General features: G+C 42.8%; 1 protein-coding gene across 2 annotated transcripts in view; it reads left to right on the forward strand.

Annotated features, from left to right (window-relative positions):
* Window positions 1–5,672: 5,672 nt before the first annotated feature.
* Window positions 5,673–26,883, forward strand: part of aldh1l2 (aldehyde dehydrogenase 1 family, member L2) — a 134,095-nt gene continuing 112,884 nt past the window's right edge. For both annotated transcript variants that reach the window (XM_059987849.1, XM_059987850.1), the window contains exons 1-3: window positions 5,673–5,832; window positions 6,888–7,032; window positions 18,085–18,319. In XM_059987849.1, the coding sequence (XP_059843832.1) occupies window positions 5,785–5,832; window positions 6,888–7,032; window positions 18,085–18,319 (428 nt within the window). In that variant the 5' untranslated portion in view covers window positions 5,673–5,784. The remainder of the gene's footprint in view (window positions 5,833–6,887; window positions 7,033–18,084; window positions 18,320–26,883) is intronic.

The raw sequence follows: 26,883 nt of genomic DNA on the forward strand, positions 1-26,883 counted from the left end.
TGATAATGGAGAGGTTTCACCTCCCATTTTATGGGATACTCTGAAAGCGGTCTTAAGAGGGAAAATTATAGCGATATCTTCATATAAGAAAAAAATAAGGAATAAAACATTAGAGGAATTACAAAATAGGCTGAAGGAACTACAGAAAAAACACAAATTGAATTTGGCACAGAAAATGATAAAAAATAAGCTTAATGAAATTCAAGAAGCTTTTGAAGTGTTTTACAAAATGCTATATTCCAAAGTTCCAGGGGGAAGCATAACCCAAATTGACACCTTCTTGAATTCACTAGAATTACCTACTTTAAGCGAAAAACAAAATAGAACGATGACTGCTGAAATAACTGAAGTTGAATTAAAAGCTGCAATTAGTAGGCTTAAATTAAGCAAGTCACCAGGATCAGATGGGTATACAGCAGAGTGGTACAAAGTATTTAAAAATGAGTTAATTTCTGTTTTACTCCCCACACTGAACTGGGCTCTAAAAAAGGCACAAATGCCACCCAGTTGGAAGGGAGTGATAATCTCAGCTATACTGAAAGAAGGCAAGGATAAAATGGGATGCGGGTCATTTAGATCAATATCCGTTCTTAATGTAGATTATAGATTAGTTACCTCCATCATGGCCAAATGATTAGAGGAGTTTCTACCCATACTGATACATTACGATCAGACAGGTTTTATACGACAATGCCAGACACAAGACAATATACGAAGGATACGTACACAATGCTGGAAGAACTCAGCAGGTCAGGCTGCATCCGTGAGAAAAGAGTAGCCAACGTTTCGGGCCGAGACCCTTCATCAAGTAGCATGGTCACTGCTACTCTTCGCGTTATATCTGGAACTATTAGCTCAATACATCAGACAAAATGAAGATATCAGGGGAATTATTATTAAAGGGACAGAGCACAAATTGGCTTGTTATGCGGATGACATTTTGATCTATCTAGGGCAACCAATATACTCTTTCCCTAAATTGATGCAGTCCTTTGAACAATATGGTCAATTATCAGGATACAAGATCAACGTAGATAAAACCCTATTACTATAGCCCACCAAGAGAAATTGAAAGTTGATACCCCTGGGCATGGCACACAGAGTCTTTCAAATATTTGGGCATGATTATGCCAAAAGATTTGGCAAAATTATCAGAATGTAATTATCAGCCTTTATATAAAAAAAATTAAGGAAGATGGAACCTGATTCTTTTTTTCAGTCTCAGTTCAATGATTGAGTCTATTAAAATGCCCAGACTGTTATATCTCTTTCAGACCCTACGAATAGAGATTAATCAAAATCAATTCAATGAATGGAACAAGATGTTATCAAGGTATATTTGGCAAGGTAAAAGGCCTAGAGTTCATCTCAAAACTTTGCAATTAGCAAAGGAAAAGGAGGGATGGGGCCTACCTTCTCTTAGAGATTATTATTTTGCAGTACAGTTGAGAGCTGTGATACGTTGGTGCAACCCATCATATGATGCTCAATGGAAAAACATTGAGGAGCGGTTACTTCCCATCTCCATACAAACAATTTTGGCTGATAACAACCTGCAAAGGTACATAAATACTATTGATAACCCATGGGTGAAATTGACTTTTAAAATATGGAAAACTACTATAAAAGAATATAAACTAGGGGGAGATATTGCAATTCTTAAATGGTGTGCATATGATTTGGATTTTACACCAAATAAATTGGATGCTGGATTTAAGGACTGGACAGCTAAAGGAACAACAGTTCTTTGCAACATAATGAAAGAAGGAACACTGTTCAGTTTTGAAATGCTTAAAGATTCAGATTCAGTTTGTTGTCATTTAGAAACCACAAATGCAATGCAGTTAAAAAATGAGACAACGTTCCCCCCGAATGATATCACAAAAGCATATAACAAAACAGACTACACCAGAAAATCCACGTAATGTTTGACAGTCCCCAATCCAGAGTCCGGAGAGGCTGCTGCGTATTAATATCGTGCTACCGTCTAGTGCATTCCCCAGAAGGGAGCTCCAAATCCACCAGACAAAAACAAGACAAAAAACTAAAGCTACAAGTCCTGCACAAAACCACATAATTACAACATATAGTTACAACAGTACAAACAATAGCATAATTGATTAAAAAAACAGACCATGGGCACTGTAAAAATAGTCCAAGATGTTAAAGGACTGTAAGTTCAAAAGAAATCACCACAGTTTCCACAAGTCCCCAGGGTCCCGACAGACTCGCCATCCCACGCCAGCGGCAGAAGGGAGTACCCCCGCTATTGACTTCCAAGGCGCCGCCCAACTCAGCCTCGCAGACGCAGCACACACCAAAAGCGACCTGAGTCCGTCGAACCTCCGAGCCAACGACCCTCCCCTCCGGCATGGCTTCTCTGAGCACCATCCTCTGAGCACCATTGGCAACGCGACCCCGAGGACTGGGGACCTGTTCTTCCCAGCAGAGTCCCGGACATCACAGCAGCAGCAGCAACGAAGAAGGTCTTCCTGGAATCTCCCGATGTTTCTCCGTGTTTCCATGTCTGTCTTCAATTGATTATGATTGCGCACGGCACCCCACTTCACAAATAACAGATAATCAGTTCCGGAATGGCCGCTGCAAGCTGCGTAGTGCCGCCATCTTGAATATAATCTAAGAGAAGCACTTATTAGAAAAATAAGATTTATATTGGTATTTACAGATGCAACAATATGTTAATAAGACACTTAATAATGTAACCAAGGCAAGTGCATACTTGATAGAGCTCTTTAGAAAAGCATATAATTTAGATAACGGTAGTAGGATCATTTCTAGCATGTATAAGGGGTTGTCAAATCTTAAAACACATTCCACTTCACACATTAAAACAAAATGGGAGAAGGAAGGAGGGATTATTATATCTGAGGAAGAATGGACAATAATATGGAGGTATCAATGGAAGTGTACCAGTTCACAGAAATGGAGGGAGTTTGGATGGAAAAACTTGATAAGATATTTTATTACACCCTCTCAGAAATTGCATTATGATAGTAACCTCCCTGTTTGCTGGAGAAATTGTAGAAACCAAAATGCAAATCATTATCATATTTTTTGGGACTGCCCTTTTGGGACAAGACATCTTTAAATGTGAAATACCCTTAGAAAGTAAGACCATATATTTTGGATATATACCTCAAGAATGGTTGAAAAGAGATAAATATTTAATGAATATACTTTTGGTGGCTGGTAAAAAGACTCTTACTAGGAAATGGTTATCACAGGAGAGCCCAACTTTAAATACATGGATGGAAATTACAATGGACATTTACAAAATGGAGAAGATAACAGCATCTGTTAATCATAAGCTGGAACAATTTGATTCATACTGGGAAAAATGGTTTAACTACATAGGCCTGATTTTATTCTCACAAATCAATGAATATGTTGTAAAAAAAAAAGATCACTCCCTACTTGTACATAGTTCTCTCCTTTTGCTTGTTTTTCCTTTCCACTCTTTTCTGTAAGTGTATACCCCAGAAAAATACTTTGTGGAGATTTGTGATATGTATGATTATATGATGCATATGTACAATGTCTGAAATACATCTTTGGAAATGTTTGTTTGATGATGGACTTCAATAAAAAATAAATCACAAATAAGAAACAATTTTTACTCTGAAACCTTTTCATCATGGATCTATTTCTAATATTTTTAGTATGTTGTTGGCAATGAGAAACATTCCATTAGAGAAAATTAAAAATCTCTGGGAACAAGACCTATAGATTTCAATTGATGAAGATACTTGGGATGAAATTTTTAAACTTGTTCACACCTCTTTGTTATGTGCAAGTCACTCTCTTTTACAATTTAAAGTGGTTCATAGAGCCTAAATGACTAAAGATAAGCTCTCTCATTTTTACTCAGATTTTTCTCGATACTGTAATAGGTGTAATGTCGAAGAGGCCTCTCTGATTCATATGTTTTGGTCCTGCCTGCGGCTTGATAAATTTTGAGAAGTATTTCGAACTTTCTTGGAGCTTTTTAAAGTAAAACTTTAAACCCAACCCTCTGACGGCCTTGTTTGGCATTGTTGGAGGAAATGATTTTAGTCTTAAACTGAATGATTTGCATATTTTGGCTTTTATTTCTCTTTTAGCCAAAGTGTTTTGTTGCTTAAATAGAAAGATGCTGCTCTACCTACTCATGCCCATTGGTTGATTGATGTTATGTCATGTTTAAATCTAGAGAAGATTAGGTGTTCTATTTCTATACCTAGAGAAGATTTTTTCACATTATGGGGACCTTTTTGGAACTACTTTCACAATCTTCGATTTATTCAGCAATGACGATGGCTACAATATATTTGAATTTACAACTACAAACTTTGTATATGTCCAAGATTTTTTTCTTTTCTTTTAACCAAACAGCTGTCTTTCTTTTCTCTTTTTCTTTTTTTTTTGTTATGGGGTTTTGATTTTGCTTTAGATTAGAATAAAATATACCTTTTCAATATTATGGTTAACTTACTACACATAGATATGGGGAATTTCAACCTTGTTTCTGTTTCCATAATATCATAATGTATTTTGTATTTGACTATGCAAGCAATTAATAAAAATATTGAAAAAGAAAGAACAGAGGGACATGCACAATAGAGGGATGCTGCAGGTCGGGCAGCACCGTGGAAACGAACAGTCAACGTTTCGGGCTGCTACCCTTCAACAGGACTGAAGGGGGGCAGGGACCCTATAAAGAAGGTGGGGGGAGGGTGTAAAGGGAGAGGGCTGGTAGGTGCCAGGTTAAAAACCAGTAAAGGGAAAGATCAAGGGGTGGAGGAGGGGAAGCAGGGAGGGGATAGGCAGGAAAGGTGAAGAAGGAATGTAAGGGGAAAGCACAATGGGTATTAGAAGAAGGCAGAACCATGTGGGAGGTGATAGGCAGGTGGAGGAGGCGGCAGAGTGAAATAGGGGAAGGGAGGGGGAGGGAATTACCGGAAGTTGGAGAATTCAATGTTCCTGCTAAGAGGCATGAACAGAGGGACCCGGTGTACAAATGCAGGGATATTTGAAGATGACAGAAAAGCCAGATGAGATGGTGAAGAAGGAATATGGAACTTGCCATCATTAGGTGAGGCACAGAATATGATGCAGGGAGGTTTTAGTACAACTTCCTACAATTGTGGAAATATTGTGATTATACTGGAGATAGTGCAGAGGAGATTTATCAGGACAAGAGCTGCTGTGAAGCATTCTAAGTATGAGGAGAAACTCCACAGACTATGTTTTTCTTGGAGCAGATACTGCTGGGGTGGGGGAATGGACAAAGGTGTACAAATTACGGGGGGGGGGGGGGTTGCAAATAGAATAAATTATAAGCCTTCCCTTAGGCAAGACCAAAGATATAGGAGCAGAAGTAGGCCATTCAATCACAGGCTGATCCAATTCTTCCAATCATCCCCACTGCCCTGCCTTCACCCCATATCCTTTGATGCCATGGCTAATTAAGAACTTATCTATCTCCACCTTAAACACACCCAATGACTTGGCCTCCACAGCCGCTCGTGGTAACAAATTCCTGTGGGTCTCGGATTCTCCTCGGCAGGAGCTGAACAGCCCAGCGGCTGTTCCTAGCCGGGTACAGACCTTTTCCCCGGGTCCCAGAACAGCTGGCGCTGACTGACGATTGCAACAGATTGGGGCGGGGTCAGTATCTATGACGACAGATGGCTGATTGGCTGGCGAGAGCGTGTACGCTCTGCGTCGGGAGCGAGTTTGGAGGTAGATGGACACCAAGACGTTGCTGTATTGATTCCAGGAGCCATGCTGTGGGCAGCGGGGTCGGTCGTGCGGAGGCTCAGCACTTCGGCGGTGAGACCCGAGACGGAGGATGGGGGCCACGACTGTCTGCCCATCCGCCTTCCCTTCACCCCATTCCCTTTTCGTCTCTCTTCCGCAGTACCTTCCCCGTCCATATCCCCATCCTGTGCCCCTCCACCTGTATCAGACCCCGGTTCCCGTTCGTCCAGCTATTGTTCCCTTACAACATCCATCTCTCTGTCCACCCTGGGTTTCCGTTTCATGATCCCTCTCCCTTGGGCTTGGTCCCTGCCTCGGGAACGGAGTGAGGGGGTTTAAGAGCCCCCTCTAACCGCCCGCCCGCTCGCTCGACCCCTTTCTGTACCCTATGTTACTACCAACAACCTACCCGTCCTCTCCATTCCCTGCCGTCTGCTTCCTGTACCGGGCAGATGCACCTCCGCTGCCGAATGGACACGTTGCATTGCATTAGACTCCGCGGTGGAAGTCGGGCCAGCGCGGTGATAGACACACTGACCCTCCAATGCGAAAACTCGTAAGGAATCCCAACTCCGACACCCGTAGATCCCTGTTTTCTCTTCTTTCCCCGACAATCTGCCCCAGTCAAGATCCTTTTCCCCAACAACCTCTTCCCTGGTCAGCCTGCTCCTGCACTGGGAAGACCAATTCTCCGCAGACAAACGGGGCCCTCATTCACAGTCTGTGCACACCGCCCCCTCCCACCCCACAACAATCTCCTTTCTGTGTTTGACTTCCTTTGCACCATGCCACAACTGACATCTACCCCCTCCTGCTGTCTCCCTCACACCAAGCCCTGTTATATATACAGCATGGAAACAGGCTCTTTGGCCCACTTGGTACGTATGTCACCGACACATCCACCCCGTCTTCTTCCTTAATCCCCATTGCTTCTCTCTTCCCCACAACTACAGCTCAAACTCTCTGTCTCTTCCCACCCTGCATCCTTGGGCAGCATCCTGTCTCTGTAGCTTCTGTCAATGTTTTTCACCGTCTCCCTGGGATCCACCGGTCTTGGCATTGACCCTATCTCTTGGGCAACTCTGCACCACATCCTGTGTTTTGATTCAGTTCCCCTTCTTTTACAGATTAATTACCAGAATAAGCTAAAGGTAGCTCTAATTGGACAGAGTTTGTTCGGACAGGAGGTTTACAGCAGCCTGCGGAAAGAAGGGCACAAAGTAGTTGGTGTATTCACTGTTCCTGATCGTGATGGAAAGGCTGACCCTCTGGGTGAGTGTTGTACACTGGTCAGTGTCAGCTTCCTGTGCTGACTGTGGGATATTCTGTTCTGGTTTTGTCAGTCTGATGTATACAAGTGTGAAGAATTTCAAATTTCTTTATATAGACCAGATAGGCACAGAACAGGCTGAACATGATGCCAAATTAAAGTCCATTCCCTTCCTGTTCATGTGCTTTCACTACCTCCTCTGGCAGTGCATTCCCCACACATACCACTGTATAAAACTTCCTCCTCTGGCAGTGCATTCCAGACACTTATCACTGTATAAAATTAAACCTTGCCTCATAAAACTGCATTTAAACTTCCCCCCTCCCATTAAAGCTATGCCGTCTAATATTTGACATTTCCACTCTGGGGGAAAAAGACTCCACCTGTCTTATCTCTGACTCTCATCAGTATACAGAAAAGAGAACAGTTGTGCACAAGAACAGGTCCTTTGTCCCACAATGCCTGTGCTGAAGACAATTAAACTAAATTAAATTGTATGTGATCTGAATCACTCCATTCACTGCACTATTGTATCTACTTTCACTTGTAGCTTGTTCCAGATATTTGTATAGTTCAAAACTTGCACTCCATGTCTTCTTTAAACTTCTCCATCATCTTAAATATCTGTTTGTTGTGTTTGATATTTCTTCTCTGGAGAAAAGATTCAGACTATCTATGCCCCTCATAATTTAGCAAATTGTGTTGTCAGATCTTCCCTTAGCCTTTGCTGCTCCAGAAAGAAAAACAACCTAAGTGTGTCCAACATCTCATAGCATGTGCCCCCTAATCCAGATGGCATCCTGGTGACCTCTCCTGCACCCTTTCTAAAGCTGCCTTGTAATGTGGTGACCAGTCCTGAGTACTCCAGATGTGGCCTGTCCAACATTTTATGCTGGTGCAATATGACTTGGTGCCCTGAATGATGAAGACAAGCATGCCACACACTGACCTTATCACCCTGTCTACTTGTGTTGTCAGTTTGGGGGGGGGGTACAGACTTGCACCCCAAGATCCCTTGTAGCCACATGTTACAGCAGTGGTGTGCAGAGGAGCATCGCTGAAGGAACAACACATTGAACCTTGAAGTGGATGGGCTACAGCAGCAGAAGGCCATTCAGTGGCCATTGGAGGTATCTAATAAAGTGGTGACTGAGTGTGTATCACAGACAATAGAGGACCCAGCACTGATCCCTATGGAACACCACTGTTTACAGATCTCCATTCAAAATAAGTTCCCTCCCCACCCCCCTCCCGCCAAATAGGCCAGTTTTGAATCTAGTTCAGCAAGTCACCATGTATCTCAATATTCTGGTTGAGCTTATCATGATGGACCTTGTCAAAGCTTTACTGAAGTCCATGTAGACAACATTCAATGTTGCACCCTCATCAGTTATCTTTCTTACTACAGAATAAAAGAAAGTAATCAGTTTTGTAAGACATGACCCTTCCTGCACAAAATCCTGCTGTCTATCCCTAATAAGTCTATGCATTTCCAAGTAGATACTGTCCCTAAGAACTATGTCTAAAATGTTCATTTAACTCTGAAGTTGTATTTCATTAGTTGATGGTCCTATTGTTTACTTAATTCTTAGGCAATTATGTCATGAAGTGTGTCAATATTTAGTATCAGTGGAGCCTTTGTTCCTTCACTGAAAAGTCTAATAGATTCATTTTTAAATTTCTGAAATAAAATGTAAATTCACTGCCAATTATTGTATCATGGGCAAAGTTAATTGATAAATCTGTAATGTATTGAGGCATTTTAATACAACGTCATTCTGCATGCTGTCCTGATTCTCTCAAAGCCATCAACTGGATCTTACTGAATTACATTTGGCAAAGTCATGTGTATTTCCAGTATGTGGTAACTGCTCATGGAAATGGCCGAACTGACCCACCATCTCTCCAATGGGAAACCAAGTTGTTTCTCTCTGATAAAGGTCCTTCAACTGAAACATAAGCTGTTTCTTCTTCCACAGATCTGCCTCACCTGCTAACTGATTCTGTTCTGAGTTCAGATTTCCACCCTTTGCAAACTTGATTTTCACTTCCTGACTGTCCTATATTCTACATTAGAACAGGTCTGAAATGGCACAAATCCCCACGAGCAGAGCAGAGGGGATTTTTAATTCTACAGTGGATTCCTGTTAATTGAGCCATTGGTTCATTGGGCAACCACTTATTTGGGACAACTCTTTTATATAAAAAAAACAATAACTAATCAAGAAAATAGCTGGGGTTTCCTTTTATTTGGGGTGCTATGCTTCTTAATGGAGTCAGGAGACTGTTGTCGAGCAGTTTCTACACTTGCTTGCACTTGTGTGGCTATTCTACATTGTACCGTGCTTAGAGTGAACAGTTTTTGAATAGCGCCAGTTGTGTGTGTTGTGTTCAAAAAGCAGTGATTCTTGTTGCTGATAGTTGGTGAGAAATGAGTGTTAAGACATTTCAGAACTGTTTTGCTCACTGTGGTTTCAAGCATTCGGAGATGTGAGTGTAAAGGGGGTTTCTTTTTTTTCTTTGTTACTGTTGGGAAAGGGTTTCCTTTTGTTAACTAGCAGGAATGCTAATTTACTGATAACGAGAATGGTATTCCTTTGTAAACCAAATGGGGATTAATGTTATTTCTTCTGAGTCTGTAAGCTTTTGTTGACGGGCTTTTGGGCAGATCGGCGCGAGGGGGTCGAGAGAGAGGACGCAATGCTCTAAGCTGGGCGAGGATCGGACTCCAAAGGGGGGTCCGAGGCCGGGAGATTCTCCGAGGAGGGGGGAGGGGGATGAAGCTAGATGTGTTTGGTTGACCACTCGGAGGGTCCTGAGCTGTTTGGAGAGTCGAGGAGTTCGGAGGGTCCTGAGCTGCGAGTCGAGGAGTTCGGAGGGGATCGAATGGTGGCCAGAAGACTTCAGTAATTGAGCTCCAACGGTTGTGCACGAAGTGATTTGGACTTTGATAAGTTTGGCGCCTTTTCTTTAATTTTCTCTTCATATATACTGTATCGTTATTAATCACTTAGTTATAGTAACCTTTATAAATTGTACTCATTTAATCGCATATGGTGTACTGTCTGTTTTTGGGCGAGGCGGGGACATCACACAGCATCCACACCAGCTGATTACCCAGTTTGGCGGGGCCAAAGGCTGCTCCCCCTAGACGAGAACGAGCTGAGCGAGCCTGAGGCGACCCAGGGAGTTACATGAGAAACAGTGGGAAGTGAAAATGAAGCAATTTAATTACTTCAGCAAGTTAGGAACTATGAGGAATTTGAAGGTATTGACAATCATTTTGAATGTTACAATGAAAATGAAGATATGGAGGATGCAACAGTTTCTAACTAGCATCAATCGCGTGAACTTCTGTGGCCATTAGACACTAAGCCATGCTTAGAGCAACCAGGTTTTAAATAGCGTCAGTGTGTATGCTTGTTATGTTATTCATTTGTGCCATTGAGGCAGGATTAAAAAACAATTATTATTGATACTTCTTTAGGAAGGTAACGAAGGCAGTCCATTATCTGCACTCGGTGTCTGCGCTGATTTTGTTCATTTACAGTTAATCAAAAGACAGCAGTGTACACTGGATGAACTCTGTCGATAACTAATAGGAATGAATACAGTTTTATAATACAGTAGCAGTATTGGTAGTTTTCTAATTTGTGCTGTATTTTATTTAAAAACATAATTTGTTGCTCAGTTCTGGTTTAAAAAGGTAGTCTGCCTTTTTAAAACTAGTTCAATGAAACCAGCTAATTGGGACAGCTGCTTAATTTGACCAAAATATATTGGTCTCGATGTGCCCCAAATAACTTCAATCCATTGTACTTCCTCTGTATTCACAGGTACATAACGAGCAGTTATGGACCCAACTTCAAGCTTCCAATCACAAAACTAACTCTTCACATCTCCTGCCTCATTGCAACACGAACAATTCTGAAGGAACTCAGCAGGTCAGGCAGCATCTATGGAGATAAGTAAACAGTGAATGTTTTGGGCTGAGACCTGCCAGATGGTTGATGATGCTGCCTGACCTGCTGAGTTCTTCCAGCATTTTGTGTGTTTTGCTCTGGATTTCCAGCATCTGCAGAAGCTGTCCTTGATTTGTAACACCACCTCATTATTTCTTTATTTGTACCATTTATTTTGTAATTTCTTGTCATTTTATGATTTTGCACTCTATTGTTGCCACAAAAACACAAATTTTTCATCATATAAGACTAATGATAAACCTAATTCTGTTGCACTTTTGGATCAAGCCTGACCTGATCCCATACGTTCTCATATGAGACCTGGTCTCAAAAATGAACGAAGCATTTTATATTTTTGATGCTTTTAGTAATTTTATTTGACATGCTTGATAGGCTGATGCAGAACCACATGCTGCTTCATTCACCATGTGGTTTATCCATATGTTGTATTCCAGGGTATCATTTTCTGAAGGCAATTAGTCAGATTTCGTCGACTGTTTCTAAGGGAGCTCTTTCCAGGAATGGCTCAGACTGCCAGTCACACCAACCTCTGACAGCCCAATACACACTGATTCATCTGCCTGTTTGTCTTGACAGGATGATATATTGTATGTTTTGTGCTGTAGAACTTGCTAACCTAGAAAATACATCTCCTTCTGCAATAGACTCCTGGGCTGTGCCATAACTAATTGGAAAGAATCTGATTGGATTAGGAATGTGTTTCCTTAGGTAATTTGTTGGCCGGGGATGTGCATAGACCCTGGCAGTGTCCCTGTTTCATTTGTGTCCCATCCCTGTAAACTATGGGGACCTCACTCTTTGAGATGTGTATGAACCAGTGACTAAAGTTCTGGGACTGCCTGCTGAAGGATGTGAGGGGTCTCATTCCCCCCTTACTGCTTTGTTGCCTGATTTGTTTCCTCGGAGTGAAGCTATCACTCCTTCACTCAACCTTTCCCCTCCCTCTGCAAGCTTCGCTTGCTCTCTCGCTCGCACTCTCTCATCCACCTTTCCAGATAATCTTTTTCCTTGTCTTTAGGCCTTAGCTTTAGACTCACTTCCTCAACCTCTGAGGTGGGGGAAATCCTTGTGCTGAGTGATACTGGTATTCTGTAAAGTACCGATGGTTTTGTCATTGTCAACGCTGTAGTGTTCAAAAAGCTGCAGGAACTCCGTGGATCTCACGGCATCTATGGACAGTCAATGTTTAAGGTTGAGAGGGCCAGTACTTTATGTGTTGCCCTAGGTTACAGGATCTGCAATCTCTTGTGTCTAACTCATAAAGCCTAAGGGCTGCAACACAGTGCACTGTGGTTTTATTACCGTTTTAAAACGTGATGATTTTTAGGTAGCTTGTCCACAACTATTGAATGGTGTCTCTCACTAGCTTTGTGGGGTTGGCATCTAGCAACAGTTTTAAGGTTTGCTTGTGACAAAGCCAAGAGCCTTGAGTTTGTAAGAAGGATGGCTTCCAGACTCTAGGCCTTTGGTTCATCTCAGATTCTCCACTCTGACGGGGGAGCTTCACTTGTCCAGCAGGTTTATCAATACACAATTCAATCTGTTGGGTTGTAGACTCAGATGCAATGTAAAGTACAATTCTTATTTGTGTTGGCCTCCCCCGACAGTGGAGAAGGTTGAGGATGGACATATAGACGTGAGAATGGGAAGGAGAGTTAACTGAGAGCTTGAAACAATGTGAGCGCTCCATAAAATTGGTGTTCATCCTACACTGTTGTAGAGGCAACCACGCTGGGGCACCAAAAGCAGTAGACAGGATTTAAGGTGAGCGAGAGCCTTTCTGCATCTGGAAGAGCTGTTTAGGATGGTGGTGAGGGAGGTCGAGGTGATGAGAGTGTAACATCACCTGCAAGGGCAGGGGAAGGTGCCAGGGTCAGGGAGGTGTGGTTAGGGAGGTAGTACTGCGGAGTGGGGGGGAGATGATTTGGCTGGTGGAACTGATATAATGTTGTCGATGTGAATCTGATGGGGTGAAAAGTGAGGACAAAGGGAACTCTGTCTCTGGAAGAGAGCAGAATTCCGGAAAATGGAGGAAGTTCAATAGAGTCATGGTAGAGTCAGTCACAGCTCATGAAGGAGGAGGGGATATTTCAGATGTCCTGGAATGGAAAGTCAATTCCATTCGATATAGCGAAGATGGAGAAAGTCAGGAAAAGGTCCTGTGAAGAGAAGGTGATAAGAGATGTAGCCTATGTACAGAAGCAGTGGGGTTTATAGTAAATGTCAGTCTCAATAGACAATAGGTGCAGAAGTAGACCATTCGGCCCCTCGAGTCTGCACCGCCATTCTGAGATCATGGCTGATCATTCACTATCAATACCCAGTCCTTGCCTTGTCCCCATATCCCTTGATTCCCCTATCCATCAGATATCTATCTAGCTCCTTCTTGAAAGCATCCAGAGAATTGGCCTCCACCGTCTTCCGAGGTAGTGCATTCCACACCTCCACAACTCTCTGGGAGAAGAAGCTCCTCCTCAATTCTGTTTTAAATAACTGACCTCTTACTCTCAATCCATGCCCTCTGGTACTGGACTCTCCCAACATCTGGAACATATTTCCTGTCTCAATCCTATCAAATCCTTTAATTATCTTAAACGTTTCAATCAGATCCCCTCTCAATCTCCTCAATTCCAGCGTGTACAAGCCCAATCTCTCCAATCTCTCTGCGTAAGACAGCCCTGCCATCCCAGGAATCAACCTAGTGAATCTACGCTGCACTTCCTCAACTGCCAGAATGTCCTACCTTAAACCTGGAGACCAAAACTTTACACAATATTCCAGGTGTGGTCTCACCAGGGCCCTGTACAAATGCAAAAGGACATCCTTGCTCTTGTATTCAATTCCCCTTGTAACAAAGGCCAACATTCCATTTGCCCTCTTCACTGCCTGTTGCACTTGCTCATTCACCTTCATTGACTGGTGAACTAGGACTCCTAGGTCTCTGCATTTCTCCCTTACCTAACTCTACACCGTTCAGACAATACTCTGCCCTCTTGTTCCTGCTTCCAAAGTGGATAACTTCACATTTATTCACATTGAATGACATCTGCCAAGTATCTGCCCACTCACCCAGCCTATCCAAGTCTCCCTGTATTCTCCTAACGTCCTCTTCGCATGTCACACTGCCACCCAGTTTAGTATCGTCAGCAAACTTGCTGATATAGTTTTCAATGCCCTCATCTAAATCATTGACATAAATCGTAAAGAGCTGTGGTCCCAATACAGAGCCCTGTGGTACCCCACTAGTCACCTCCAGCCAGTCTGAGAAACACCCATTCACTGCTACCCTTTGCTTTCTATCTGCCGACCAGTTTTCTATCCATGTTGAAACCCTGCCCCCAATGCCATGAGCTCTGATTTTACTCACCAATCTCCTATGTGGCACCTTATCGAATGCCTTCTGAAAATCTAGGTATACAACATCCACTGGCTTACCCTCATCTACCATCCTTGTTACACCCTCAAAAAACTCCAACAGATTAGTCAAGCATGATTTGCCCTTGGTAAATCCATGCTGGCTCGACCTAATCCTATTTCTGCCATCTAGATGTGCCACTATTTCGTCCTTAATAATGGACTCCAGCATCTTCCCCACGACTGACGTTAGGCTAACAGGGCGATAGTTCTCCGTTTTCTCCTTCCCTCCCTTCTTGAAAAGTGGGATAACATTAGCCACTCTCCAACCTTCAGGAACTGATCCTGAATCTAAGGAACATTGGAAAATGATTACCAATGCATCCGCAATTTCCTGAGCCACCTCTTTTAGAACCCTCGGATGCAGATCATCTGGACCCAGGGATTTATTAGCCTTCAGTCCTACCAGTCTACTCATCACAGTTTCTTTCCTAATGTCAATCTGTCTCAATTCCTCTGATATCTTATGACCCTGGCCCATCCATACATCTGGGAGATTGCTTGTGTCCTCCCTGGTGAAGACAGATCTAAAGTACGCATTAAATTCTGTTGCCATTTCCCTGTTTCCCATAACAATTTCTCCCAATTCATTCTTCAAGGGGCCAACATTGTTCTTAACTATCTTCTTTCTCTTCACATAGCTAAAAAAGCTTTTGCTATCCCCTTTTATATTCCTGGCTAGACTGAGCTCATACCTGATTTTTTCTCTCCGTATTGCTTTTTTAGTTAAGATCTGCTGCTCCTTAAAACTTTCCCAATCATCTGTATTCCCACTCATCTTAGCCCTGTCATACTTCTTTTTCTTTAATGCTATACAATCTCTGACTTCCTTTGTCAACCACTGTGGCCCCTTCCCCCTCTTTGAATCCTTCCTTCTCATTGGAATGAACTGCTTTTGCATTATGCCCAAGAATATCTGCCACTGCTGATCCACTGTCTTTCCTGCCAGGGCATCCGCCCATTTAACTTTGGCCAGCTCTTCCCTCATGGCTCCGTAGTCTCCTTTATTTAATTGCAACACTGACACCTCTGATCTACCCTTATCCCTCTCAAATTGTAGATAAAAACATCATGTTATGATCACTACTTCCTAATGGCTCCTTTACTTCAAGATCACTTATCAATTCCTGTTCATTACACATCACCAAGTCCAAAATAGCCTCGTTCCTGGTTGGCTCAAGCACAAGCTGTTCCAAAAATACATCCCTTAGACACTCCACAAACTCCCTATCCTGGGGTCCAGCACCTACCTGATTCTCCCAGTTCACCTGCATGTTGAAATCTCCCATAACGACTACATTACCTTTAGCACATGCCAATGTTAACTCCCTAATCAACTTGTACCCAATATCCACGCTACTGTTTGGGGGCCTGTACACAACACCCATTAGGGTCTTTTTACCCTTGCTGTTCCTCAGCTCAATCCACACAGACTCTACTTCCCCTATTCCCAAGTCACCTCTTGCTAAGGACTGAATCTCATTCCTTACCAACAGGGCCACCCCACCCCCTCTTCCCATATTTCTGTCTCTACGATAGCATGTATACCCTGGTACACTCAATTCCCAGTCCTGATCCCCTTGCAGCCATGTCTCCGTTATCCCAACAATATCGTAGTTCCCCATTTTCATCTGAGCTTCAAGCTCATCTGCCTTATTTCTGACACTACGTGCATTCAAGTATAGAATTCTTAGCCCATTCCTCCTCTCTTTGCTTAAAAGACTGTCTACTGTACCTAACCCAGCTCCTTGAACTTCCATCGGGCTAATTGCACCCTGAATTTTGATGACCTTCTCAAGATTACCCAAACCTTCTGCACATTTAATCCCATGTTCCTTCTAACCAACCCTCTGGATCTGGATCCCTGCCCCCTGCACATCTAGTTTAAACCCCCCCGAGCAGCACTGGCAAACACTCCTGCAAGAATGCTAGTACCCCTCCGGCTCAGATGTAGACCGTCCCTTCGAAACAGATCCCAATGTCCCTGGAACAAAGACCAATTATCCAAAAACCTGAACCCTTCCTTCCTGCACCATGCTCTCAGCCTCGTATTAATGTGCATAATCATTCTATTCTTCGCCTCACTCGCACGTGGCACAGGTAGCAATCCCGAGATTGTCACCCTGGAGGTCCTGCATTTCAGCTTCACTCCTATCTCCCTGAACTCTCTAAGCAGGACCCCCTCACTCACCTTACCTACATCGTTGGTCCCTACATGGACCACTACGTCTGGGTTCATGCCCTCGTTCTCAAGAATAGCCTGCACCCGATCTGAGATGTCCCGGACCCTGGCACCAGGGAGGCAACATACCATCCGAGACTCCCTACCCTCCTGAGTCTCCTGAGATGGAGACAGAGAATGAGGAAAAAGTAGAGACGTGTCACAAATGGCCCAATTGAATTTGAGGGTAGGGTTGAATTTTCTTGGCAGAAGTGGTAAAATTACAATAATTTTATCTAGTTCCATCATTTGGTAAAGGAGAATATGTGTAAATGATGCCCTTGTCAATTGAGGCTTAGGTTATAGGATATTGGCTCAAACATCATTCTCAAGACGGGGCTACCACTTGACAGGGAGCTGTACCAGCAGTAGTGCTATCTTTGGATGGGGCATGAAGCCATACCTCTTTTCTGTGCCAGGAAAGTACGAAAGATATGGGGCAATTTTTGGAAGATGAGCAAGAGTATCATTCCTAGTGACTTGTCAACTCAATGTGACCAGGCTGCTGTTCGTGTGGAGAGTGGCTGTTATGATTCCTACATTAAAACAATGGCTGCTTTTAAAAATTCATCAGTCACAAGATGTAATGTTCTGAGAGTGTGTAGCTATGGAACTCAGACATATTCATGGTACAGACCCTTCGGCACATGACATGCAGACTTTTTAACCTACTCTAAGATCAATCTAATCCTTTCCTCCTACATACCCCGCAATTTTTAACCATCCGTGTGCTTATCTCAACTTTCTCATCTATTTTTTCCAGTCCTGATAAAGGGTCTTGGCCCGAAAAACATCAATTGTTTACTCTTTTCCATGGATACTGCCTGATCTGTTGAGTTCCTCCAGTATCTTGTGTGTGTTGCCTTGGATTTCCAGCATCTGTGGATTTTCTTGTGTTTGTGTTTATCTAAGAGTCTCTTAAATGCCCCTAATGTATCTGCCTTTACCACCACCCCTGCATCACTTTCTGTGTTTTAAAAGAAAATACAAACAAACCTATCTTAGACATCTCCAGTCTACTTTCTACCAGTCTCCTTAAAATTATGCCTCCTTGTGTTAGTCATTTCTGCCCTGGGAAAAAGGTCTAGCTATCTACTCTATCTATGGCTCTTAACTCGCACTCCTCCATCAACTCGTTTATCATCCTCCTTCACACCAGAAAATAGCCCGAGCTGGTTGAACCTATCCTCAAAAGACATGCTGTCTAATTCAGGCAGCATCCTGGTAAATCTACTCTGCATCCTCTGTAACGTTAGGGTTTTATTGATGCTGGTTTCATCTCCATTCAGGCTTTCTGGTTGTGCAAGCCCACATCAATCTCTCTGCTTTGTTTATCTGGATACTATTAGCGGCTTGGATGGGAGAGGGGAGGTGAGAAACTAGCTTGCAAGTAACGATTACAGAAACTTACAGGTGTAAATTTATTTTCTCCTCAGCGGTTGCTGCAGACAAAGATGGTGTCCCGGTCTTTAAGTTCCCCAGATGGAGGCTGAAGGGGAAACCTATTACTGATGTTGTTGAAGCCTATAAATCTGTCGGAGCAGAGCTAAATGTGCTTCCGTTCTGTAGCCAGTTTATCCCAATGGACGTTATTAATTACCCTCGGCATGGATCAATAATCTACCACCCGTCACTACTTCCTCGCCACAGGGGTGCAGCTGCTATAAACTGGTAAGAATATCAGAACAGAGAGCAACAATAACCTCTGTGCTTCATCTTGTGTGTGTCGTGACAATCTTGTAGATCTGAAGCTTAATGCAAAGCAGACATTTTCAGCTCGTGCATATTCTAACATTATCTAGTCAGTAAAACTTGGTGAAATCTTGCTCATTTTGCCATCTTGTTTAAACTACTGTTTCCATTAATTATTTACAAAAACCCAAACAATCTGTTCTCAGATGTTTTCTTCCAGGGAGCTGCTTGTTTTATTGAATAAAGATATAGACCAGGGAGAGGAAGCTGTGTGAAATTTGTCAGTGTGGGTTGGACCTTGTTTAACTATGAGGCAGGAAGAGCAGGACCTTGCCATGTGTGAGACGTGTATTGTGAATTGTCAGCCTGTTCAGATTAGTGTAAGCGTTGGAAATTTATCAAGTGATGTCGATTCTCTCTGCTCAAACAAACTGGTTCCAGCAACTCTTAGTCTAGCAAAGGGAAGGTTTGCTCAGCAGCATAGGGCATAGAGACAAAAAAAAAGACTGTGTGCAAAGAGCTCTGGTTCTGGCCTCCCTGAGTGCACACTACATCAGCATTAGGATCAGTTGCGGTTTTCTATTACTGAGTCAGCATGCCAGCATTGCCAAGGAGAGCTGGGGCTCTGCACAAGGTGGTCTTAACCTGGAGGAGAGAGAGAGAGACATGGGAAGTGTGTCCCTGGCAATGTTCCCTCTAAAGTCTGTGCATGCACACACATCTATTGCTGCTAGCGCAAAGGGATTTAAACTGCACACAAAAGGTTGTCACCCACTACCTTGTTGGCATGTTAAGTATACTTAAGTATTAAAGGACATGTGAAAAGATTAGTATTATTACACGCTGTTGTATAGTCTATAAGACTCATTGATGTGGACTCATTAGTTTGTTATCCTTAGAATAGCTCCAGGGTTACTTCCAATTAAGCCTTGAGCCTTGGAGATGGTGGACAGGCTTTGGGAAATTAGAAGGTGAGTTGCTCACTGCAGGGTTCCCAGCCTCTAATCTTCTCTGGTAGCCACACTGAGCATGTGGCTATTGCAGCTCAGTTTCCAGTCAGTGGTAACACCCCTGCCGCCCCCAGGTTATTGGTGGTGAAGCATTCAGGGAGCGTAAAGGGGGTGAGAGCTGGATTTTCCCTTGTTGACCTTGCTGATGTGAGTGGTGAATGTAACTTTTCACCAGCCTGGATACAGTCTAGGTCTTGCTGTGTTTATCAATGGAAAATTTTAAATACTTAAACCAGTTATCTAGGATCACATCTCAGTGGTGATTGGATAATTTGTGTATTTTTTATAGCAAAAGGAAATCAAAGGTAGAAGCAATAAACAGGGCAGTAAAGTTCTTTTGTCTATTGTAATAAATCATCCCCTTTGAGCCAGGGAACAAAGTTTGCTTCATTGAGTCACTCTACCCCAATGTCATTTGCCTGTTAGCTGTCCTCTGTGACTTAACAAGCTCCTAGGTACCCAAACTGAGCCCAAATAAGAGGAGCTCGTCAGACCCACTAACGATGGGGCAGTAAATGTGGACAACACCCAAATTCTGAGAAAGGTTTGCTAAAGCAGGGTGGTGACTCTAAATGGAAAGCAATATTAGCCATGTTACAGTTAAGGAAGTTGAATTTAATTTAAATACACAGACCAACAGTAGTGTCTCAGAGATCTCTTAACAAATAATCATGGAATGCCTAGTAACTGTAGTGTTGGAACCCTGTGTCAGTTGTAATGACATACTTAAATGGATATTTATCCTCTGTTGTCTATCAGCATAACAAATGGGAGATTCCTGTGACAGATTCTATGAATATTGTACATTGTCCATAAATCTGTCTTAAAGACCATTTGCCTATCAATTATTTCTTAACTGAAGATGAGCTCTGTTCTGTGGATCTGTTTTTCAGTGAAATGTTCCCCAAATAATTTTCACCTTGGAATAGTGAGAGTGAGATCTGTTTGGGAATGGGAAATTGTTAGAGAATTTAATACTGATCAAACATGAAGTAGGCAAAGATATGGACACTAGTTAGCATCTTTATTTCATGGGGAGCACAACATCTCCCCCAACACAAGGTTACAATTCCAATTTGTACAGTAAATCTGATCATATCATGTTTTCCTCACAATTCTGCCAACTTCTAGTCCTCGAGCTTAATTTTTCCTCTACAGAAACATTGAAAAGAGCAAGACTCAGTGTGTGTGAGACTCACTTGGGCCAATAAAAATAAATGAGATTTAAGCAGAGCAGCCTGGGGGGGAGTGGGATAGATTTAGTGGAGACCTGAGGCTTTGATAGGAAAGGCGGCAGCCAATTTCCTTCTCTCAATTCGTCTGTCTCTGCCATATCTTCTCTCGGAATGAGGCTTTTCATTCCAGAACAAAGGAGATGTTCTCCTTCAAAGAAAGGTCTTCCCTTCCTCCATCATCAACACTGACCTCAACCATATCTCTTCCATTTCACATTCACCAATTCCTCCCGTCACCCCAACAGCAAATGGGTTCCTCTAGTCCTCTTGGGATTTCAAGTCGATGGGTAGTAATCCTGAGATCACAACCCTGGAGATCCTGCCCTTTAAATTAGCACCTAACTCCCTATACAAAACGTCATTACTTATCCTACCCATGTCATTGGTACCTACATGGACCAAGACCTCTGGCTGTTTACCTTCCCGCTTTAGAATATCAAGGGCTCAGTCTGAGATGATCTGGGCCCTGGCACCTAGGAGGCAACATACCATCCAGGAATCCCATCCTTGCCCATAAAACCTTTTGTCCATTTCTCAAAGTAATGAATCCCCATCACCACAGCATACCTCCTTTCCCCCTTCAGAGTCACAGAGGTAGACTCAGTGCCAGAGACCCGACCACTGTGACTTTCCTCTGTTCGGTCATCCTCACTGACAGTATCCAAAGTTGAGGGGGATGGCCACAGTATTCTGCACTGGCTCATTAACCCCTTTCCCCTTCTTTAATGTCACCCACTTTCCTGTGTTCTGCACTTTGGGTGTAACTACCTCTCTAAATGTCCCATCTACCATCACTTCAGCCTCCTGAATGATCCTTAATGCAGATAGTTAGAAGCTGCAGTTAGATACACTTCTTGCGGTTGTAGTTGTCAGAGACACTGGAGGTCTCCCTGTCTTCCCACATCCCACAGTAGGAGCATTCAACTAACCTGCCTGGTATCTCTATTGTCCTAGATCAGCAGATCAGAAGGGAAGGGGAGAAAAAAGTAACCTCGAGCTTTACTTTTTCTGACTGAAGCCTCAAAGAGCTAAAACCTCAAGGTCACCACTCTGACTCTTGTGCGATGGCTGCTGCTCTTGATGCTGCCTTGCTAATTAATCCCAAATGAGGATTGGTCACTGGTCAAAGTTCTGTTATGCTGCCACGGCCCACTGCTGCCTTTTTCTACTCATACAGTGGACCTGAGTGAAATCTTCTCTCAAACTTGCAATGTCCACCCTAATTTGCTTCAAGATATTAAATTTAAGACATTAAAAACATTTTCTCTGTAATCTTTATTACCTCGCTGCTGCTTTGTCCTACTTCTATAGACTGTGTGTGTGTCTCCCAAGTGAATATAGATTCAAAAATCCACTTACGATCCCTCCACCTCCCAGCTCTCTTACATCTCTGATCTTTCAAAAGACCATTTTTTGTCCCTTGCTGTCCTTTTAACATATCTGTAAAATCCCTTGGGACTCTCCTTTTCTTTGACTGTTAAAGTACATCATGCTTTTCTTTTTAGCCCTCCTGATTTCCTTAAGTGTTGTCTTGCATTTTTATACTCATAAGTACCTAATTTGTTCCTACCTGCTATGCACCTTTTTTTTTTCTTAAATAGAGTCTCAATATCTCTTGAAAACAAAGGTCAGTCAACCTGTTATCTTTACCTTTTATTCTGATGGGTACATACAAGCTTTGTACTCTCATTATTTTACTTTTGAAGGCCTCCCTCTTGCCAAGAACATCATTGTCAGAAAACAACCTCTCCCAATCCACACTTGTTCGATCCTTTCTGGTGCCATCAAAATTGGCCATTCTCCAAGTTAGAATCTCAACCCATGGATCAGACCTGTCCTTTTTTTCCATATTTACTTTGAAGCTAATGGCATTATGATCACTGAGTCTTCCCCTACATAAATTTCTGTCACTTTCCCTGTTTCATCCTGTGATGGGAGATCAGTTGTCACACCCTGCCTCATTGGGACTGATATATGCTGATTAAGGAAACTTTCCTGAACACATTTGACAAACTCTATCGTATCTAACAACACACAAAAATGCTGGAGGAACTCAGCAAGCCAGACATCATCTATGGAAAAGAATAAATTTGACAATAAATTTCTTTAACAGCTTCAGAAACATGTCGTGTTATTTGTGCATCTGAGTTGCTAATGAGCACTACCTTTAATTCTGTATGAGAGTGAGTGTGTACTTTCAAAAGATAGTTCAGAGGTCGCAGTGGAACAAGATTTTACAGAGAAATTGCTCAATGTGTTGCTGATGGAACATCCCATGAATTCCATTCCATTTGCTCTTCCTCATTGCCCTGAAAATATCTTTTCTTTCCCACCTCCCAAGTTTATATCTAGTTTCCATTTAAAAGTTGTTCTTGAATCTGCTTCTTGTACTCTTTCCATAGAACCATAGAACATTACAGCACAGAAATAAGCCTTTTGGCCCTTCTTGGCTGTGCCGAACCATTTTTCTGCCTAGTCCCACTGACCCTCACCCGGGCTATCTCCCTCCAAACCCCCCTCATCCATATACCTGTCCCAAGTTTTTCTTAAATGTCAAAAGTGAGCCTGCATTCACCACTTCATCTGGCAGCTCATTCCACACTCCCACCACTCTCTGCGTGAAGCCCCCCCCAATGTTCCCTTTAAACTTTTCCCCTTCACCCTTAACCCATGACCTCTGGATTTTTTCCTCCCCTGGCCTCAGTGGAAAAAGTCTGCTTGCATTCACTCTATCTATACCCATCATAATTTTATACACCTCTATCAAATCACCCTCATTCTCCTACGCTCCAGGAATAAAGTCCCAACCTATTCAACCTTTCTCTGTAACTCAGTTTCTCAAGTCCCAGCAACATCCTTGTAAACCTTCTCTGCACTCTTTCAACCTTATTAATATCCTTCCTGTAATTAGGTGACCAAAACTGCACACAATACTCCAAATTCGGTTTCACCAATGTCTTATACAACCTCACCATTACATTCCAACACTTATACTCAATACTTTGATTTATAAAGGCCAATGTACCAAAAGCTTTCTTTACAACCCTATCTACCTGTGATGCCACTTTTAGGGAATTATGTATCTGTACTCCCAGATCCCTCTGTTCTACTGCACTCCTCTGTGTCCTACCATTTACCTTGTATGTTCTACCTTGGTTTGACCTTCCGAAGTGCAATACCTCACATTTGTCCGCATTAAACTCCATCTGCCATTTTTCAGCCCATTCCTCCAACTGATCCAAATCCCTCTGCAAGCTTTGAAATCCTTCCTCACTACACCTCCAATCTTTGTATCATCAGCAAATTTGCTGATCCAATTTGCCACATTATCATCCAGATCATTGATATAGATGACAAATAACAATGGACCCAGCACTGATCCCTGTGGCACACCACTAGTCACAGGCCTCCACTCAGAGTAGCAATCCTCCACTACCACTCTCTGGCTTCTTCCATTGAGCCAATGTCTAATCCAATTTACTACCTCTCCATGTATACCTAGTGACTGAATCTTCCTAACTAACCGCCCATGTGGGACCTTGTCAAAGGCCTTACTGAAATCCATGTAGGCAACATTCACTGCCTTCCCTTCATCCACTTTCCTGGTAACTTCCTTGAAAAACTCTTAATAGATTAGTTTAGCATGATCTACCACACACAAAGCCATGCTGACTTTTTCTAATAAGTCCCTGTCTATCCAAATACTTGTAGATCCTATCTCTTAGTATTCCTTCCAATAATTTACCTACTACCGATGTCAAACTTATTGGCCTATAACTTCCTGGCTTTTTGAGCCTTTTACAGCACTTTAGGCAGCTTTTAGGCAGCGCTTTTACTTGCTAAACTGAACTCTTGTCTCACCACTTGCCCTTTTGCTAATTACTTGTCAAAATTTTGTCCTATCGTTTACAACTGTTGGCAAAGCTAAGGTACTGTTTGTTCCATTGTCTCACATGCTGCCAAAGGGTGCAGTGATGAGGAGCTGCTGCCTCACAGTTTCCCAGTATTCTGGCTTCAGACCTCATTGTGGCTGTGACCTTGTGGAGCTTGTACCAATCGACCTTTTGCGCATGTTTTCCACTGGCTGTGAAGTTTACTCCCATACTCCACAGATGCATGATGGGCCACTGTAAGTGCCAGTGAGTGGTGGACTCTAGGGTTATTGGGGCAGTAAAACAAGATCAGCTTCAATGGGTTGTCAGTGACTCTTTCAGCTTAAAGTGAAGCCACACAGTGTAACTTGTATTGATGTTGTTCCACTGCTATGTGCATATGCCCAACAGTACAGGGTCTTAGTTAAAATGATCACTCACAGATGAAGAGTGAGTTTTGCTGAGGACTCCAGCCTTACTCTTCCTCCTCCATGGTTTCTTACTGCACTCATGTTACTGGTATCGAGAACGTGTGATACTTGTTTTCACCATTACTGATCAGCACTCTTGCATACATTTATACCTGTTAGTTTTTCTTGTGGAGGCAGAATCTCCTCTGTCTACATGTGATCCTTTCACCTCGGTCTTCACAATGTTATTTAGACCTTTCTCAGTGGTGGGGTTGAAATGTCGGTGAGGATGAACAGCATGAAAGGCATCTACAACTACCCAATGCCCACAAAGCAAAAGTGGTGTGGCAGATGTCCTGACCCTGATTAACCCACCCCACACACTTGGCTGGATGAATGCTTGAGCCAAGGCACCAGGTGCATTGGTCCTGCCAGAGAGCAGTGACATTGTATGACTGTTTACCTTGGCCAAGCAATAGTGGGTGGTACAGCTGGACTTGCGTGTTAATTTGCTCAATATATTTCACAAAAAAGTTGGTAAACATCTCTTCCCCGCTTGGGAATGTTATCAGAACAGCAACTCCTGGTCTGGCCAGAGTAGTTTTAAAGATCTGCACCAGGTGGTGCAGATCTTTGAAAGCACAGCTGATGGAAGTTACCTGGGCAGGAGTAGAATCCATGTATTTAGGAAGAATGTAATTTGATTCAGCAGGTGGAGATTATTGTAAAAGTGTTGCAATGAATTGAATAGGGGTTCCAAATATAAGATTTACAGGTTAGAATTTGCCACAGCACTTATTAATACTGTGGCTTGTTGTTTCCCAATTGCCCTTGCCTGTTTCATTACTGTTTTTACCTGCATAAAATTAACACCACACTGCTTATCCATCAGTTTTCATTTCTTGCAATTTCTTTATTCATGCTGTTTTCATTAAAACATTCACATGAGAAGGGTGCCTGAACCATTCACAACCCTATTGAAAAATACAATATTTTTGTCTGGCTCAACAGGACTGATGTGGTGTTACTCATGCCTGACCAGAAGTCAGTCTCAAAGTAAAGGAGTTGGGCAGTTAGGACTGAGATGTGGCATTTCTTTACCTAGAGGGTATGAGTTATAGGAATTCTCTGCCCATGCATGCCAGGTCCCTGGGGTAACAGATCAGACATGTGTAGTGGTGGGCCCAATGTGGGAGTGATTGGCCTCATTTCTATTCTTCTGGTCTTTATGTTCTTGCAAAGACTTCATTTATTTTACTTGGAACACAATAGTACAGGCCCTTCCCTTCAGCCTGCAATGTTGTGCCAACCTTATAAGCTATTCGAAGACCAAACTGACCCTTCTCTCCCATGTAGCCCTCCACTTTCTGCCACTCATGCCTAAGAGTTTAGGTCTTCCTAATGTATCGGCTCTACCACCACCTCACACCCCCCTCTCCCACTGACATTCTTCTTGTGCTTTCTTATCATTACCCTAACATTGATTAAAGTTAAAGTTTGTCCTGAGCCTTATGGGCTCATCAGGCCAGTGCTTATGCTGGTTTATGTTGGGGCCTTAACATTAGGCCCCACGTAAAATTATTGCAAGGGCTTTCTCGTCTTCTCATTCTGCTGTCAGAATCTTACTTCTAATTTCACTTTTACAATTTCCACACACTTCTATGTTTCTGTTGGGTAGAGCTCAGTGTCTGACACATTCCTCCCTCCCTCTGTAATCCTCAACCCTAACCCCTTGAATCTCCAAATGTCCCCCACTGCTCTGAGACCAAGTTACTCCCCAGTAGCTGTTTGCAGTTCACTTCTGTTGAGTGACCTGTCTGTCATCTTCAGAGGCGGTCTCTTGGGATCAGAAATGACTCAGAGGCCAGGGTTAAAAGATTAAAGTTGTCTTTATTTGTTACACGTACATGGAAATGTGTTGGGGGATAGCCTGCAAGTGTTGCCAGACTTTTGACAGTAACATAGCAAGCCTGCAACTTATTGGACTGTGGGAGGAAACCAAAGCACCCTGAGGAA

Source organism: Hypanus sabinus, chromosome 13, assembly GCF_030144855.1.
Source record: "Hypanus sabinus isolate sHypSab1 chromosome 13, sHypSab1.hap1, whole genome shotgun sequence".
Taxonomy (NCBI): domain Eukaryota; kingdom Metazoa; phylum Chordata; class Chondrichthyes; order Myliobatiformes; family Dasyatidae; genus Hypanus; species Hypanus sabinus.